Source organism: Gekko japonicus, unplaced genomic scaffold (assembly GCF_001447785.1).
Source record: "Gekko japonicus isolate JY-2015 unplaced genomic scaffold, Gekko_japonicus_V1.1 scaffold6751, whole genome shotgun sequence".
In the NCBI taxonomy this organism is placed as follows: Eukaryota; Metazoa; Chordata; class Lepidosauria; order Squamata; family Gekkonidae; genus Gekko; species Gekko japonicus.
Window position 1 is genome coordinate 5,296 of NW_015171709.1, and position 18,403 is coordinate 23,698.

Below are 18,403 nucleotides of genomic sequence, written 5' to 3' on the forward strand. Positions count from 1 at the left end.
GTATCTGTTCACAAAAGACTCCACAACTTAGAGGGAACACTGGCCCCAGCCCCCTGCCGTTGATTGTGCATGTAGCGTGTGTGGTATTGCAGGGAAACAGAGCAGTGGGAAATGAGGGGTTCCTGCAACAGTAGGAGGCGAGAGGCTGAATTTTGATGGGAAGGCAGCAGACACCCCGTGGGCTCAGTTGAGAAGCAGAGAGGGGTGTCTCTCTGACGAACAAGAGTCTCTGGTGATGAGGGATGTCTTGGCAGTCGTGCTGTCTTTAGGAAGGAGGCGGGTGGATGCTGAGTGAGCATGCGTGGAGCTGAGGAAGGCCTAAAGCAGGGGCGGCCAAACTTGCTCATCGTTAAGAGCCACGTAGAATAAGCGTCAGATGTTTGAGAGCCAACAAGACACGAACAGATGTCACACACACGTTTATATTTAAAAGTATGCAACTTTGCTTTTCATTAACACTAAACGAGACTGCCAGAAATAAAAACAAAAGCGGTAAAAACAGGTATTGATAATGTTATCTATTTGTCCAATGATATTTATTTGCTATTGATATTTGTCTAAAAGAGAGAAAGAGAGAGAGAGGTGGAAGGAAAGAGAGAAAGAGGTGGAAAGAAAGCGAGAGAGCGAAAAACAAAGAAAGCAAATAGAAGGGGGAGGGAGGGAGGGAGAGGTAGGAAGAAAGCAACTTTAATTTTAAATGCATCCTCCAAGCTCCCCACGCTGGCTGGCTTAGCTTGGAGAAGGGATTTAAAGAGACAGTTGCCTTCTTCAAGCTGGCCAGTGGGAAGGAGGGGGGCTTTGAGAAGGCATTTAAAGTTGCTTTCTTTCCCTGCTACCCCCTCGCCTCAAGACTACTCAGGGAGAGGAACACTGGCTGGGGACGGGAAGACCGATTGGGGAGGCCTGCCTCCCCTTTGCTTCCCCAGCCGCCCTGCCAGGAGCAACACAATATATGTGAAAGAGCCGCGTGCAGCTCCCGAGCCACAGTTTGGCCACCCCTGTTCTAAAAATTGAGCTTCTTGTTTGGTCTCCCACAGCCAAAACTTTGGCTTCTGTCTGTCAGTTTGGTGTCGTGGTTAAGTGTGCAGACTCTAATCTGGGAGAACCGGGTTTGATTCCCCACTCCTCCTCCACTCGCGGCCAAAGCTTCTGTCAGCTCTTATGGCTTTTGTCTGTCAGTTTGGTGTCGTGGTTAAGTGTGCGGACTCTCATCTGGGAGAACCGGGTTTGATTCCCCACTCCTCCTCCACTCGCAGCTGCTGGTGTGACCTTGGGCAAGCCGTAGTTCTGATAAGAGCTGTCCTTGAAAAAGAGCCGTTTCTGTCAAGAGCTCTCTCAGCCCCACCCACCTCACAGGGTGTCTGTTGTGGGGAGGGGAAGGGAAAGGAGTTTGTAAGCCGCTCTGAGACTCCTTTGGGTAGTGAATCCAATCTCTTCTTCTTCTCTCTTCTCTGAGTGGAGACAGCAGTGTCTGTGTTCATTTCAGTGGCACCCGCAGCCAGTGTTCCCTCTAGGCTGCGTCAGTGTGAGCCAGCTCACAGTTTCTTAGCCTCCGACTCACACATTGTTGTCTTGGCTCAGGAAGGAGGTGACTCCAGAGCGAACTAAGTTATGCCGCAGCCAAGCCGCTCGCTCACCCCTTTAATTCCAGGAGCTCACAAAAGTAGAATTCTTGCTCACAAGACTCCACAGCTTAGAGGGAGCAAAGGCCACGACAGCAACAACCACCCGTCTTTGAAATGTGCTGTCAGAGTCGCGGTTCTAAGATGGGGAGAGGGAGGGAAGAGCCCCCTTCCCGGGTCTTTCTGAACTCTCTCCAACCTCCCCTTCCCCAGAGTTCATCGCCAACAAATTCTTCAGCCTCTGCCTCCAGGTGGCGCTGGAGGTCTTGCACCGGAAGTTGCCCGAAGCCTGTTCCCAGTTGTGTTGCTCAGTGATTGGCTACCTGAGCTCTCGCAACCCGGCCGCCGGGCAAAGGTAAGTCGCCTGATTGGCTGGGGTGGTGGATGTAACTTAAGAGTTGCTTCCGTGTGGTTCCTTTTTTTTTTTTTTTAAGAGTTATTTGGATTTCATTGGTCCGCCTCATTCCGAGGACAGGGCCAATCACATTGCATTGCGCTCCAGAGGGTGGGGGGGGAAAGCGGGAAGGAGCTGTCTGTCTGTCTGTCTGTCTGTCTGTCTGTCTGTCTGTCTGTCTGTTACAAGATCGGACTTGTCTTAAGCAGAATTCTTGCTCACAAGACTCCACAGCTTAGAGGGAGCAAAGGCCACGACAGCAACAACCACCCGTCTTTGAAATGTGCTGTCAGAGTCGCGGTTCTAAGATGGGGAGAGGGAGGGAAGAGCCCCCTTCCCGGGTCTTTCTGAACTCTCTCCAACCTCCCCTTCCCCAGAGTTCATCGCCAACAAATTCTTCAGCCTCTGCCTCCAGGTGGCGCTGGAGGTCTTGCACCGGAAGTTGCCCGAAGCCTGTTCCCAGTTGTGTTGCTCAGTGATTGGCTACCTGAGCTCTCGCAACCCGGCCGCCGGGCAAAGGTAAGTCGCCTGATTGGCTGGGGTGGTGGATGTAACTTAAGAGTTGCTTCCGTGGTTGGTTCCTTTTTTTTTTTTTAAGAGTTATTTGGATTTCATTGGTCCGCCTCATTCCGAGGACAGGGCCAATCACATTGCATTGCGCTCCAGAGGGTGGGGGGGGAAAGCGGGAAGGAGCTGTCTGTCTGTCTGTCTGTCTGTCTGTCTGTCTGTCTGTCTGTCTGTTACAAGATCGGACTTGTCTTAAGCTGTATTATTCAGGGGCTCCAGTGCTTCTTCCTGGGGCTTCTAGGGTTATATTAGGGGTGTCAGATCCCCATTCTGCTTTGCAGCTCAATGAATGACCTTGAACCTCTCTTTCTCTGAGCATAGCCTACCTCGTAAGGTTGTTGTGAGGCTAAAATAGAGGAGGGAGGACCACACAGTTCCCCCTGAGGAAGGGTGGGATTAGAATGTGAGGGATTCATGGGCTGGAGTAGGTGTGAGTTGTGATTGGCTGACCGGTGACGACTCACAGGTTTACACCAGCTACTCCTCCCCTGATTGGCAGTTGACTTTTGATTGGCTCCAGAGCCAGTTTGGTGTCGTGGTTAAGAGCGGTGGACTCTAATCTGGAGAACCGGGTTTGGTTCCCCACTCCTCTACATGAAGCCAGCTGGGTGACCTTGGGTCAGTCCCAGTTCTCTCAGAGCTGTCTCAGCCCCACCTACCTAACAGGGTGTGTGTTGTGGGGAGAGGAATGGAAGGAGATTGTAAGCCACTCCGAGACTCCAAATGAAGGGCAGGTTATAAATCCAACTCTTCCTCCTCCTCCTCCTCTCTGCAGCGGCTCATCCAGGCCGCCCCCCGCAAGCTGGTGAGTCTGAGAGCTCTCGGGGTGTTTGTCTCGTGGCCTCTCCCCGGAGTCGGGCTGCAGGGCCCAGGAAGTGGTTCATCTGCTCCTTCCCCCTTTCCTGCTGCAAGCCATTCCTGTTGACCTCGGGCAGTGGGGCTGATACCTGCCAGGCGGAGCCATTTAAAGGGGTGTCAGGTTTGACAGGTTGCCCTTAAGCCCATAAGCAGTGTTCCTTCTATGCTGAGTTAGTGTGAGCTAGCTCACAGTTTTTTAGTCTCCAGCTCACACATTTTTGCCTTAGCTCAGGAAGGAGGGCTCCAGAGCAGACTGCAACTTCACTCTGCAGCGGCTCATCCAGGCCGCCCCCCGCAAGCTGGTGAGTCTGAGAGCTCTTGGGGCATTTGTCTCGTGGCCCCAGGAAGTGGTTCATCTGCTCCTCCCCCTTCCCTGCTGCAAGCCTTTCCTGTCGACCTCGGGCAGTGGGGCTGATACCTGCCAGGCGGAGCCATTTAAAGGGGTGTCCATGTCAGGGCCGTGATGTGCAGATTGACAGGTTGCCCTTAAGCCCATAAGTATTGCGTTAAGGAGGTGGGGAGACTTCAGGCGAACCCACACGCATGAAGCTGCCTTCAGCTGCCTCAGGCCCTGGGGCCGTCAAGGTCAGTTTTGTCTACTCAGACTGGCCGTGGCTCTTTGGGGGTCTCAGGAAGAGGTCCTTCACATCACCTCCTGCCTGGTCCTTTTAACTGGAGGGAGGTGCCAGGGACTGAACCTGGGACCTTCTGCATGCCAGGCAGACGCTCTACCACTGAGCTACAGCCCCACTTCATGGCTCTCCAGGGTCTCAGGTGGAGGTCTTTTCCATCCCCTCCTGCCTGGTCCTTTTAACTGGAGATGCTGGGGATTGAAACTGGGGCCTTCTGCATGCCAAGCAGATGCTCTACCACTGAGCTACAGCCCCACTTCATGGCTTTCCAAGGTCTTAGATGGAGGTCTTTCAAATCACCTCCTGCCTGGACCTTTTAACTGGAGATGCCAGGGGTTGAACCTGGGACCTTCTGCATGCCAAGCAGATGCTCTACCACTGAGCTACAGCCCCACTTCATGGCTCTCCAGGGTCTCAGGTGGAGGTCTTTCACATCCCCTCCTGCCTGGTCCTTTTAACTGGAGGTGCCGGGGATCGAACCTGGGGCCTTCTGCATGCCAAGCAGAAGCTCTACCCTAACCTTTCTCTCCTCCCCAGCTAGGAAAACTCTTTGAAGAGCTGAGCCCCGGCCTGGAAGAAATCTTGGCTCTGGAGCACCTGGGGGTGGTCACGGCCCTCCTGGGGGCCTGCCGGAAGCAGGGGGCTCACCAGCAGGAGGTGCTGCAGGGACTCATGGAGGTGAGAGTTCCTCTGCTCCTCTCCCCCTGCCCCGCGTCTGTAACTCTTGCACCTGGCGGCTCAGTCTGGTCTCTCTGCCCCCCCCCCAGGCTTTCCACTGCTGGGAGCCCCCGTCCCGCCAGCTGGCGTGCGCCCCCCTCTTTGCCTCTCTGCTGGCTCACGAGGTGTATTACGGTGAAGAGGAGGAGGAGGAGGAGGAGGAAGAGACGGTGTCACAGGACCAGGTAGGCTCTCGGGGCAGCGACAACCCTGGGGAAGGGGGGGGGGCTGGAAGTCAGAGGACAAAGGAAGGCAACGAAGAAGTAGGGAGGCGATGGAAGGGCACACAGGAAGCTGCAGTGTACCGAATCAGACCATGGGTCCATCAAGGTCAGTCTTGTCTACTCAGACTGGCAGCCGCTCTCCAGGGTCTCAGGCAGAGAGAGGTCTTTCCCATCACCTCCTGCCCGGTCCTTTGAACTGGAGATGTTGGGGACTGAACCTGGGACCTTCTGCGTGCCAAGCAGAGGATCTACCACTGAGCCACAAACTTACCCTTGGTCCATCATGGTCAGTATTGTCTACTCAGACTGGCAGCAGCGCTCTCTCCAGGGTCTCAGGCAGAGGTCTCCCACATAATCTCTGCCCTGGTCCTTTGAACTGGAGATGCCGGGGACTGAACCTGGGACCTTCTGCATGCCAAGCAGATGGTCCAGCACTGAGCCACAGCCCCTCGTCAAACTTACCCTTGGTCCGTAAAGGTCAGTATTGTCTACTCAGACTGGCAGTGGCTCTCTGCAGGGTTTTAGGCGGTGGTCTTCCCCATCACTTCCTGCCCGATCATTCTAACTTTGGGACTGAACTTGGGACCAGTTTGGTGTCGTGGTGAAGTGCGCGGACTCTAATCTGGGAGAACCGGGTTTGATTCCCCACTCCTCCACTTGCACCTGCTGGATGACCTTGGGCAAGCCGTAGTTCTGACAAGAGCTGTCCTTGAAAGGGCGGTTCTGGAAAGAGCTCTCTCAGCCCCACCTCCCTCACAGGGTGTCTGTTGTGGGGAGGGGAAGGACTTTGTAAGCCACTCTGAGAGTCCGAGTGAAGGGCGGGATATAAATCCAATCTCTCCTCCTCCTCCTCCTCCTTCTAGCTTTTGCATGCCAGGCAGTTGCTGTACCACTGAGCTATGGACCCTTCCTAATTAAAGGGTGGGTCAGGAGCAATGTTCCCTCTAAGCTGTGTCTCTCAGCCCCACCGACCTCACAGAGTGTCTGTTGTGGGGATGGGAAGGACTTTGTAAGCCACTCTGAGAGTCCGAGTGAAGGGCGGGATATAAATCCAAACTCTCCTCGTCCTCCTTCTACCTTTTGCATGCCCGGCAGTTGCTGTACCACTGAGCTATGGACCCTTCCTAATTAAAGGGTGGGTCAGGTCAGGCGCTGTTCACGCGTGGGGAGTCCAGGGGCATGCACGTGGGGTATGATCCGGTTGACATTGGACTGTACTTCAGCTGGATCATGTCATCCGTCCCCCGTCCCTCCCCGGTTTAACCTTCTGCTGAAACTGGTGGCTCTCTTCTCAGCGTGTGTTTCTGCATAGCCATGCTGCCTCCGTCCTTCCTACCTGAGCAGGTTGCCAGAACTGGAGAGAGACTGTAGCTCTGCGGAAGAGTCTCCGCCTTTGCATGCGGTGGGTCCCAGGTTCAGTCCCCGGCTCCAGTTGAAAAGTCCAGGCAGGAGACGATGTGAAAGGCCTCTCCCTGAGGACCCGGAGAGCTGCTGCCGGCCTGAGTCCTGACCTTCAGGGGTCTGATTCAGTATAAGGCAGCTTCCTGTGTGTTTGTGCGAAGGGGACTAGCAGGTTGTCCGTTGTGACTGGATAAGTCTCAGTGAGGGGTGGCAAGGCCTTCAAGCACCCTCACCCACGTTCTTCAGGGTGAGCGGCCCACATGGAGCCCCCCTGGAACAAACCAACTATGCTGTGACTCTGCCACGCCCCCAGGCCCGTGGCCAGGATGTTGTGGCTTGTCGGGCACATTTTTTCCTGGTGGAGCAAGAAGAAAAGCCATTGAGTCAACAGAAAGCTGTGACCAGGAGAGATCTCTCCATTGCAAGCTGTCAACCACTTTAGATGACAGTTAATCACTTCTGCCAGCCTAAGCAACAGTTCTGATAACAAGCCGGCAGGTGGGGGTGATGACTTCTAGAGTCAAGAAAGCTCACACTTCGGCAGAAGAACTCTCTTAAAGGAGACCAGTTTCTTGACATGGACTTAGAAGGGATCCTAGAGGTCACCTACTCCAACCCCTTTGCTCAGCATGGGAATGAGTCAACGACAGCACCCCACTCTGCTTCAAGGGAGTGCACGCCTTTTTAAAAAATGTTTTTTAGACGATTTTGGAAAGCATTTACAGGAGAAATTCTCGTGGGGCTGTGCCTTTGAGAAAGGGGGCCAAGCCCCACCGTAGCTATGGGTCTGCACGCCCCTCAGACTTTCACTCCTTCCATGAGGACTAGCGACTTAAGTTTAAAACAAAGCAGAGATCCCTCAGTTGTCTTCCGTAAACCCCTTTGGGAAACACGCCCACAGGCAGGGATTTGGTTTGGTTTGACCTACAGGTGGAAGACCGAGGGGGAAGACAGAGGGAAGGGTTTGCTCTCGGCCGCTGTGCCTCCTCCCGTCTGAGGGTCTTTCTCCCCCACCCCCCCAGGCTGACCCTTCCCCTCGCCTGAGCTCCGTCTCCTACCACGGCTCCTTGATGCTCCAGCACTGCTTGCATTTTGCCGACCCCTCCGTCGTGCTGCACAGCCTGGCCGCCACGCCCCCCCAGGATCTGGTCACCCTGGCCTGCGACCCGGCGGGCAGCCACGTCTTCGACGCCCTCCTGGCCAGCCCCTCCGTGCCCGAGAAGCAGAGGCGCAAGGTTCTGCGCCTGCTTAAGGTAAGGGTCATGGCACCGAGGCCGAAATGACGCACGGTTTCGCAGGATGGGGCAGAACTCGCGTCCAGCGTGCCGCAGCAAGGAAGAGGACAGGTTTTGTGTGGCGTAAAAATATTTTAAATCATTTTGAAAATAAATGTAAATAATATTTTCAACAAATAATTGCTTTTCTATGTGAAACATTGGTTTTAATTGTCCAGATGTCTTAAAGTGTGCCACCCTGATCGGTGGAAAGGTGGCATGGACATGTTTCAAGCAAAACTGTCCCGTGTCTGGAAGGAGTTGCGGACGCACATTGCCGCATCGGGGGAGTTATCTCCTACCCAGGGCTGTGGGTGTTCTATGCCAGTTTGGAGACAAGGCTCTTGAAAGTGTGCGAGCGAGCTCAGAAGCTGGGGAAGGGGGTGCTTTTGTCTTTTCCTTGGCTCGGGAGAGCAGGGGCGTTATTTCTCCGCACCGCCCTCTGCATTTCACTGTCGTTACGTGCAACAGAATGAGAAGGAGACCCTGTGGGACCGCGCCTCTTGATCACTGCTCCCGCTAAGCCGTGGAGTCTTGTGAGCACACATTCGACTTTGTGAGCCACTGGCATTAAAGCTGAGAGCGAGCGATTTGGCTGCTGCATCAATGAGTTTGCTCTGGAGCCATCCCTTCCTGAGCGAAGGCAAACATGTGTGAGCCAGAGGCTAAACAACTGTGAGCCAGCTCACACTCACTCAGCTTAGAGGGAGCACCGCTCTTGATCCCCCTTTCTCTTCTTTTATCCCCAGGGCCACTACGTATCTCTGGCCTGCAGCAAGCACGGGAGCCGTGTCTTGGATGCCATCTGGAGCCGGGCCACGCTGCCGGCCAAGCGAGAGATGGCCCAGGAACTGGGTAAGGTCGCCTCTGCCTTCCGCCAGGGAGGCAGTTCTGCAGGAGTGCTGGGTGAATTCTCAGGAGGTGGTGGGCTCTCCTTCTTTGGAGGTTTTCAAGCAGAGGCTAGGTGGCCATCTGACAGTAGTGCTGATTCTGTGAACTCAGGTAGATCACGAGAGGGAGGACAGGAAGGGCTGCCTCAGTGCTTAGTTCTCGTGGCCCTTTTCTGACACGCCCAGGGAAATGCTGATCGCCACTTTGGGGGCCAGGAAGCAATTTTTCTCCAGGCCAGTTTGGCCGGGGATCCTGAAGGTTTTTTTGCCCTCTTCTGGGCATGGAGCAGGGGTCACTGTGGGTGTGTGTGGGGGGAGGTATTTGTGAATTTGCTGCGTTGTGCAGGGGGTTGGGCTAGATGACCCTAGGTCCCTTTCCAACTCTATGATTCTAATTCTGCGGTTAATTCAGAGCGTTTGTGCAGAGTGAGTGCCACATGTTTGAGCACCCCCTGCTGGCTTAAATGGGAAGTTCATCCTGGCTCTGAGATCTGCCTTGCAAGTCATTCCAAAACGCTTTCTAAGCCTGCCTCCTAGTTGCCCATGGATACTTCTTCTTGGGGTGGGGGGTGTCTTTCTGTGCCGTGGCTGGGCGTCAAGGCACAGAGCCAAGCCAAGCGCCCTGCTCCCTCGTGAAGCGGCCTTCTACTGAATCAGACCACTGGTCCACCAAGGTCAGCATACCAAGGTCAGCATTGTCTACTCATAGACTGGCAGCGGCTCTCCATGGTCTCAAGTTAGAGGTAATTCACATCACCTGGTCCTTTTTAACTGGAGATGCCGGGGACTGAACCTGGGACCTTCTGCATGTCAAGCAGAGGCTCTAGCACTGAGCCACCCTGCCCTTTCAGGAACAAAGGAAGCTGCCCTCTCCTCCTGGGCCCGATCACCGGTCCGTCTGGCCCCGTGCTCTCTACTCCGTGTGGCATCCAGGGACACTCCCAGCCCTGCTAGTGGGAGTCTGCATCACCGCCACCCTGAGCAGGGCTTGTCGTTGGTTCCCACCAGGACTATTTTTGGGCAGGAACGCACAGGAACGGAGTTCTGGCTGGCTCCCAAGTTGGCCAAACCCAGCAGGAACTGATTAGCATAATGTGCCACACCCAACAGCAGAAACTCATTACGACTGGCTACATTAGGGGTGTGTGGCCTAACATGCAAAGGAGTCCCTGCTACAAAAAAAAGGCCCTGGGTTTTGACAACAAACAAGGTAAACAGAATAAGAAGCAAAAGGTGGGTGTGGCTGGATGAGCACACGTCTGGTAACATGGAGGAGTGGCCTAATATGCCAATGAGCTGTGCTGTCAGGGGTGTGGCCTAATATGCTAATGAGTTTCTGCTGTTGGGTGTGGCCTGTTATGCTAATGAGTTCATGCTGGGCTTTTTCTACAAAAAAAGCCCTGGTTCCCACAATGCACCTCTCTCTCTCCCTCCCTCTCTTCCTCTTGCAGTGGAGCACGAACAGAAGCTGCGGAACGACCCCTTTGGCCACCACCTGGTCCGCAATTTTGCCCTGACGCACTTCCTCAAACGCCGCCGGGACTGGGACCGGCTCCAGGAGGCAGAGAAGAAGCGGAGGGAGCTTTTTGCCGAGATCTTGGAGGACTGACTTGGACGGGGCGGGCCCTCTCGGCTGGAAGACTGTAGCGGGTTGCCTTTGGCAATGGAGGGCTCTCCCCCAGGAGGTGCTACAGGATTGTGTTCCTTGCATCTCCTCACGGCAAAGACTTTGGAGGACTTGGCCACCAGGGGGTGCTAGAGGCATCCTTGTATTTGCTTGTCTACTCCCTAATGGAATTCCCTCCCCCCACACACAATAATTATTTTCTTTAACTTTGTGTGACTGCGAAACCTCCTTTAGTAGAACGGTGTCCCTCAATTAAATGGTGTGGGTGGGCTGTGGGAGCCAGTTTAGAAGAAGAAGAAGAGATTGGATTTATACCCCGCCCTTCACTACCTGAAGGAGTCTCAGAGTGGCTAAACAAACTCCTTTCCCTTCACCTCCCCACAACAGACACCCTGTGAACAATGCTCCCTCTAAGCTGTGGAGTCTTGTGAGCAAAACTTCTACTTGGTGAGCTCCTGGCATTAAAGTTGTGAGCGGGGCACGAGTCAAAAAGCTCCTGACCATTGGAGCAGGCGCTATTGGCCCAGAGGAGCCAGTGCTCTGACTCCATAGAAGACTGCCTCTTTATCGATCCTGTGGAGCATTACACGTTCCAAACCAGCAGGGGTCACCCTTACTCAGGTTCCATGGCAAAATCTTGGGCTCCCCCTGTCGGCCCACAACAGAAAATCAACAAAGAGTTCAAGGTTATTATTTTTGTTGTTATTTATATTTTTGTATATATATATTATTCTCTCTGGGACTCAAGGTGGATTATGCAATCGACAGGATGGGACCTTCAGAAAACAGTGAAACAGGATAAGAGTTGTGGAAGTCTGGAACCAACCAGAAATCTACAGGAACAGGACTGAAGCGAAGCATAAATTAACAGGACACATTCAGCAAGGCGAAAATTACAGAGTCGGGTCCAATGTTCCCTCTAAGCTGTGGAGTCCCGTGAGCAAAAATTCTACTTTGTGAGCTCCTGGCATTAAAGTTGTGAGTGAGAGTTTTGGCTACTGCATGAATCAGTTTGCTCTGGAGCCATCCCTTCCTGAGCTAAGACAAAAACCTGTGAGCTGGAGGCTAAAAAACTGTGAGCTAGCTCACGCTAACTCAGCTTAGAGGGAACACTGGTCAGGTCCTGCGTACAGCAAACACACACACACACACAGTAGCGCCGACCCCGCAGTCTCTATCCACCTATACAAATCATTTTTAAACCATTTTCTTTTTACAGTGCCAATCCTATTCCTTTCCGATCCGTCGAAATCGCAGGCCTGTGATTTTTTGGGTGGGGTCGCCGTGAGGAAATTCTGCCCTGGTGTCTCCGGACAGGAAGCGCTGGGTGGTGGTGGTGGGGGCAGAGCTCAGTCCTCGGCAGTCTCTATCCACCTATACAAATCATTTTGTAAACCATTTTCTTTTTACAGTGCCAACCCTATTCCTTTCTGATCCTCCTCCCCGTCGAAATCGCAGGCCTGTGATCGCTGGGGTGGGGTCGCCGGGAGGGAATTCTGCCCTGGTGTCTCCGGACAGGAAGCGCTGGGTGGTGGTGGTGGGGGCAGAGCTCAGTCCTCGTAGGCCCGCAGCCGGCCGTGGGAGTTCCAGTTTTCACCGCCCTCCAGGAGGCGACGGATGTAGTGAGACGCGCCCAAGAGGATGTGCCCGATCCCTTGCATGACGCCGGAGACCACTCTCAGCACCTCTCTTGTGTGTGTGGGGGGGAGACAAAGAGGAACAGCTGTAAATGAAGAGGCACGCAAGTACTGACCTGAGACCTCAAAGGAAGCCCAGGGCTGCTATGCAGAGAAGCAGGCAACGGCGGACCACCTCTGTTCACCTTGAAAAACCCCCACAAGGACCTGCCGTCCATTGGCTACGACTCGACCCCACTTTCCACCACCAGGCGGTGGGGAGGAGGCACCTGTGGGCAGGGTTCCCTCCAAGCTGAGTCAGTGTGAGCTAGCTCAGGAAGGAGGGGGCTCCAGAGCAATGTTCCCTCTGTGGAGTCTTGTGAGCCAAAATTCTACTTTGTGAGCTGCTGGCATGAAAGCTGTGAGCGAGCCATTTGGCTACTGCAGAAATCAGTTTGCTCTGGAGCCATCCTTCCTGTGCTAAGACAAAAATGTGTGAGTTAGAGGCTAAAAACCTGTGAGCTAGCTCACACTAACTCAGCTTAGAGGGAACACTGCTCCAGAGTAAATTAATTGATGCAGTCGCCAAACCGCTGGCTCACAACTTGAATGCCAGTCGCTCACAAAGTAGGATTTTTGCTCATAAGACTCCACAGCTTAGAGGAGCATTGCCTGCGTGATGTATGGATTGGGGGGCTGGGCCGAGGGTGGGGAGTGCGGGTTCTAATCTCTGCTCTGCCCCGAAGCTCACCGGGTGCTCACGGGCCAGTCACACCTCTCCAGCGTAACCTGCGTTATGCTGCGTTTCTGGTCCAGCATTTTGATCACAGAGTGGCCGACCAGCAATGCTCCCTCTGAGCTGGGGAGTCCTGTGAGCAAAGATGCTACTTTGTGAGCTCCTGGCATGAAAGTTGTGAGCAGGTGATTTGGCTGCTGCATAAAAGGGTGAGCTGGAGGCTAAAAAACTGTGAGCTAGCTCACACTGACTCAGCGGGAACCCTGCCCAGCTAGATGGCTGCAACAGCATCCTTACATAAGAACATAAAGCCAACGTTGGAGCAGGCCAATGGTCCCTCCAGTCCAACACTCTGTCACGCAGTGGCCAAAAATACCAGGGGCCATCAGGAGGTCCAGCAGTGGGGCCAGGACACTAGGAGCCCTCCCACTGTTGCCCCCCCCAAGCACCAAGAAGACAGAGCATCACTTGCCCCAGCCTGAGAGTTCCTACCTATACCTTGTGGCTCATAGCTACTGATGGACTTCTGTTCCATATGCTTATCTAATTCCCTCTTGAAGCCGTCCATGCTTGTAGCCGCCACCACCTCCTGTGACCGTGAATTCCATGTGTTAATCACTCTTTGGGTGAAGAAGTACTTCCTTTTATCCGTTCTAGCCCAACTGCCCAGCAATTTCATTGAGTGCCCAGGAGTTCTTGTATTATGAGAAAAGTACCTCTTTCTTTACCTGCTCTATCCCAGGCATAATCTTGTAAACCTCGATCATGTCACCCCTCAGCCGTCGTTTCTCCAAGCTAAAGAGCCCCAAGAGCTTTAAGCTTTCTTCATGGGGAAAGTGTTCCAACCCTTTTCTCATTCTAGTTGCCCTTTTCTGCACTTTTCCCAGTGCTGTAATATCCTGTTTTGAGGTGTGGTGACCAGAACCATACACAGTACTCACCTGAGCACTTTCTTGGGCCCCAGGCACTTGAAGTCACAGCTCATGGAGTAGAGCCCGTAGAAGGTTGCGGAGACGTTGAGGCTGCCGAAGAGGTCGCGGGGGTTGAGCTTGTAGATGTCGAAAGTGATGCGGGCGATGTCCCGGCTGTTTCGGGGCTTCTCTCGGCTTAGCGCGTATGAGCGGCCGCCACCCTGGAGTGGAAAGAGAAAGAATATTTGCTGTATGGCACAGACTGGGGTTACATAAGAACATAAGAGACGCCAATGTTGGATCAGGCCAAAGGCCCATCTAGTCCAACACTCTGTGTCACACAGTGGCCAGAAATACCAGGTGCCATCAGGAGGTCCAGGCTGCTGCATCAATTAATTTGCTCTGGAGCCATCCTTCCTGTGCTAAGACAAAAATGTGTGAGTTAGAGGCTAAAAACCTGTGAGCTAGCTCACACTAACTCAGCTTAGAGGGAACACTGCTCCAGAGTAAATTAATTGATGCAGTCGCCAAACCGCTGGCTCACAACTTGAATGCCAGTCGCTCACAAAGTAGGATTTTTGCTCATAAGACTCCACAGCTTAGAGGGAGCATTGTCTGCGTGATGTACGGATTGGGGGGCTGGGCCGGGGGTGGGGAGTGCGGGTTCTAATCTCTGCTCTGCCCCGAAGCTCACCGGGTGCTCACGGGCCAGTCACACCTCTCCAGCGTAACCTGCGTTATGCTGCGTTTCTGGTCCAGCATTTTGATCACAGAGTGGCCGACCAGCAATGCTCCCTCTGAGCTGGGGAGTCCTGTGAGCAAAGATGCTACTTTGTGAGCTCCTGGCATGAAAGTTGTGAGCAGGTGATTTGGCTGCTGCATAAAAGGGTGAGCTGGAGGCTAAAAAACTGTGAGCTAGCTCACACTGACTCAGCGGGAACCCTGCCCAGCTAGATGGCTGCAACAGCATCCTTACATAAGAACATAAAGCCAACGTTGGAGCAGGCCAATGGTCCCTCCAGTCCAACACTCTGTCACGCAGTGGCCAAAAATACCAGGGGCCATCAGGAGGTCCAGCAGTGGGGCCAGGACACTAGGAGCCCTCCCACTGTTGCCCCCCCCAAGCACCAAGAAGACAGAGCATCACTTGCCCCAGCCTGAGAGTTCCTACCTATACCTTGTGGCTCATAGCTACTGATGGACTTCTGTTCCATATGCTTATCTAATTCCCTCTTGAAGCCGTCCATGCTTGTAGCCGCCACCACCTCCTGTGACCGTGAATTCCATGTGTTAATCACTCTTTGGGTGAAGAAGTACTTCCTTTTATCCGTTCTAGCCCAACTGCCCAGCAATTTCATTGAGTGCCCAGGAGTTCTTGTATTATGAGAAAAGTACCTCTTTCTTTACCTGCTCTATCCCAGGCATAATCTTGTAAACCTCGATCATGTCACCCCTCAGCCGTCGTTTCTCCAAGCTAAAGAGCCCCAAGAGCTTTAAGCTTTCTTCATGGGGAAAGTGTTCCAACCCTTTTCTCATTCTAGTTGCCCTTTTCTGCACTTTTCCCAGTGCTGTAATATCCTGTTTTGAGGTGTGGTGACCAGAACCATACACAGTACTCACCTGAGCACTTTCTTGGGCCCCAGGCACTTGAAGTCACAGCTCATGGAGTAGAGCCCGTAGAAGGTTGCGGAGACGTTGAGGCTGCCGAAGAGGTCGCGGGGGTTGAGCTTGTAGATGTCGAAAGTGATGCGGGCGATGTCCCGGCTGTTTCGGGGCTTCTCTCGGCTTAGCGCGTATGAACGGCCGCCACCCTAGAGTGGAAAGAGAAAGAATATTTGTTGTACGGCTCAGACTAAATTATCGCCGCTGTTTGTTACTGTGACGCCACCAGGGCTTTTTTTTGGTAGAAAAAGCCCAGCAGGAACTCATTAGCATAATAGGCCCCACCCAAAGCAGAACCTCATTAGTGTATTAGGCCACACCCCTGACAGCACAGCTCATTGGCCTATTAGGCCACACCCCCATGTTACCAGAAGTGTGCTCATCCAACCACACCCACCTTTTGTTTTTTATTCTGTTTACCTTGTTTGTTGTCCAAACCCCGGGCTTTTTTTGTAGCAGGAACTCCTTTGCATGTTAGGCCACACACCCCTAATGTAGCCAGTCCTAATGAGCTTCTGCTGTTGGGTGTGGCCTATTATGCTAATGAGTTCCTGCTGGGCGTGGCCAACTTGGAAGCCAGCCGGAACTCCATTCCTGTTCGTTCCTGCCCAAAAATAGCCCTGGACGCCACAAAGCACCAGTGGCGAACGAGGAGCCAGTATGGGTTGCAGATTACGGTTGGCACAACCCTGGAAGAGGCCTTTCCTTGGTCACAAGGAGAGAGGAGGAGGAATGCTGCTTCTAAAACCGTGCTGGCCTCCTGCAGTGTTTGGAAACGCATCGAATAAAAAACACGCTTTTAACACACTGGGTGCATCTTTTTAATCCATCAGTCTGACTCAGCGTTTGTTTCCATGACTCTTCATGAAAATTAGATTTGTTTCTTCCTTGGACTCGCAATCCTAATCTCAAACAGTTAGCACCACAACTGTGTCGTCGAGTCACGACTGATTCATGGTGACCAAGGCTCCCTCTAAGCTGTGGAGTTCTGTGAGCAGAAATTCTACTTTGTGGGCTACTGGCATTAAAGCTGTGAGCAAGCAGTTTGGGTACTGCATAAATTAGCTTGCTCTGGAACCCCATCCTTCCTGAACGGAGACAAAAATGTGTGCGCCAGAGGCTAAAAAGCTGTGACCTGGCTCACACTAACTCAGCTTAGAGGGAACGTTGATGGTGACCCCGTGAAGTTCCAGCACGTGGAGGTTTCAAGGGAAGAGATGAGCAGAGGTGGTTGGCCGTTGTCTTCCTCTGCATAGCGACCCCCGTCTTCGGTGGTTTCCCATCCACGTACTGACCTTGTTTAGCTTCATAAAATCTAGCTAGTCTGGGCTATTAGGGCTGGTGGGTCACACAACTCATGAAATAAGATAAAATCTTATTTCAGACAGGAAGATCCTGTGGGAAATGTGTGTGTGTTGCAAGGTCTAATTCAGTCATTATAGAGTCAGTCTGCTTTACCTTGTGTGCAATTGTTTAGACTGACCTGGAAGGGAAACTTGGCTCAGAGCCAATGGGAAGAAAGCCCGGGAAATCTAAGTCTGTTTATTCACAATAATTGGTTAATGTGTTCAGGTGATTTCCTTCTAGGGGTCAAGAAGGAGGAGGATCTCCATCACAGTTGTTGTTGAGAGACCGTATGATCGGTCTGTTTGTAGCTCTGTAGAAATGTAGCCTTAGTCTTTGTTATTTTGTAGATTCCCCTGTGAACCCTTCCCTTTAGAAATAAAGATTTTTACACAGAAAGAAATGCCTCCTCTCCAGTGAAGCAGAGATCCATTGCAAACTCTGAATATCTAAGTAGTTTTGCCTGTTTTTCCAACAGATCCTTGGTTGACCAAGAGTGAAGCAGAGTCTCTCTCAACCTAATCTGCCCCAGAGTATTGTTACGAAGGTAAAATGGGGGAAGGGCAAACTATGTAGTGAGGATGCAATAAAAAGGCGATAGGTGTGCAGGTGAGCTCATGAGGTCTGTTGATCTCCCTTTTATCCCGACACCTGATTGTCCATCCATTAAGAACCACCACCACCACTGCTCTCTTCTGACCCGCTTCCCCCGCTCACCTTCCCAGGACTCCACTTCTGATCTTTCCCCAGCACCATGAGGGCTGTGTTGTCGTCCAGAACTTGAAAGAACTCCTCACTCTCCACCGCTGTGCCGTCTTCCTCCAGCACCAAAGAAACCACCCCGTAGAGCATCAACGTCTCTGTGGCCTGAGCAGGGAGAAAACGACAGGCAGGCTGAGGCTTCCATGCTAAGGGACAACTGGCAAGCGGAGACTCCCGTGCTAAAGATGCTGCTGTTAGCTGTTTTGTTTATGAGCAGTGCTCTCTTGTTTCCGGAATGAAAACAAAACACTGAGATCCTCTGTCCGGGCAATGCACATTGGATGCCCCCAGAAGTCTCGTACCTGTCTATATTTTTACTTATTTAAAATAGCTACGTCCCACCCCTTAGAGCTCTTCAAAAGGCTAATAATAGAGGCGAGGCATTTTTCGCTTGTGTTGGAGGGTGCAGTCTTATGCTCGGGACTCAGATTTCACACCCTAATGCTGATTATCAGTTCTGTGCCTATCTGAGGTCTGCACTCTAGGCGGTCGCCTGGTTGGGCCTAATGGTAGCACCGGCCCTGATAATGAAGAGGGTGCAAGGCTGTGCCACAAATAATGGGCAGTAACCACAAGATACCAGTTCCTTACTGAAGACAACTGCACTGCCCTTGAGGATGGAACAGGTAATGGGGTACAACAGGAAAAGGCATTATACTGCTTATAATCTGTATTCCCCACTTTAACCACAGGCCAAAAATACAATTAAAACAGCACAAAAGGTCAATAAAAGCAGCAGAAAACGATGTCCTATTAAACCAACAAATTATTCAGGCATCAGTATATCTAATCCTCACCATGGCCAGATCTGTGGATAGTTATATCTGGACACGGGGGCCATCAACAGGCAAGACGGATCGTTCTCCGAGCCTGAGAAAAGCCATAGGTTTGCCGAAAAATCTGAAATCTTACAAAATACACCGGAGGGGGGTGGTTAACCCTCCAAAATAATAGTAGCAGCATCTGTTGCTTTAAGAAAGAAATGCTTTCTGTAGCCATTGCTAGGGGAAAAGCTATGAGAGCGTTTAGGAAAGGGAAAAAGAAAGTAGTGGAGGAGGGAGAAATGAGATGACCCCTGCAATTTCCTGTGTGTCCCCCCTTGTGTTACTGTTTTGCATATTTTTGGTTTTGGAAGAAGGGCCAAGTGACAAGAAATGTTGTCCGAA

At 52.5% G+C, this 18,403-nt stretch overlaps 2 protein-coding genes and 1 non-coding gene across 3 annotated transcripts in view; 1 reads left to right on the forward strand and 2 right to left on the reverse strand.

Moving 5' to 3' along the window:
- The window catches only part of NOP9 (NOP9 nucleolar protein), a gene marked incomplete at its 5' end in the record, with an annotated part of 15,393 nt that extends 5,009 nt beyond the window's left edge, over positions 1-10,384 (forward strand). Inside the window, 9 exons of the mRNA XM_015420030.1 lie at positions 1,836-1,977; positions 2,059-2,075; positions 2,394-2,535; positions 3,689-3,743; positions 4,611-4,751; positions 4,841-4,975; positions 7,438-7,668; positions 8,439-8,544; positions 10,031-10,384. Coding sequence (XP_015275516.1) covers positions 1,836-1,977; positions 2,059-2,075; positions 2,394-2,535; positions 3,689-3,743; positions 4,611-4,751; positions 4,841-4,975; positions 7,438-7,668; positions 8,439-8,544; positions 10,031-10,188 — 1,127 coding nt within the window. The remainder of the gene's footprint in view (positions 1-1,835; positions 1,978-2,058; positions 2,076-2,393; positions 2,536-3,688; positions 3,744-4,610; positions 4,752-4,840; positions 4,976-7,437; positions 7,669-8,438; positions 8,545-10,030) is intronic.
- TRNAA-GGC lies at positions 4,395-4,466 on the reverse strand. Its single transcript has one exon. It is a non-coding gene; the product is annotated as a tRNA-Ala (tRNA).
- Positions 10,385-11,756: 1,372 nt separating the features above from the next.
- On the reverse strand, positions 11,757-17,342 carry CIDEB (cell death-inducing DFFA-like effector b; the record flags this gene model as incomplete). The annotated part of the gene is made up of 3 exons (XM_015420031.1): positions 11,757-11,895; positions 15,090-15,280; positions 17,193-17,342. Coding segments are annotated over 3 exons (480 nt in total), but the record flags the coding sequence as incomplete, so codon positions are not given.
- Positions 17,343-18,403: the final 1,061 nt, after the last annotated feature.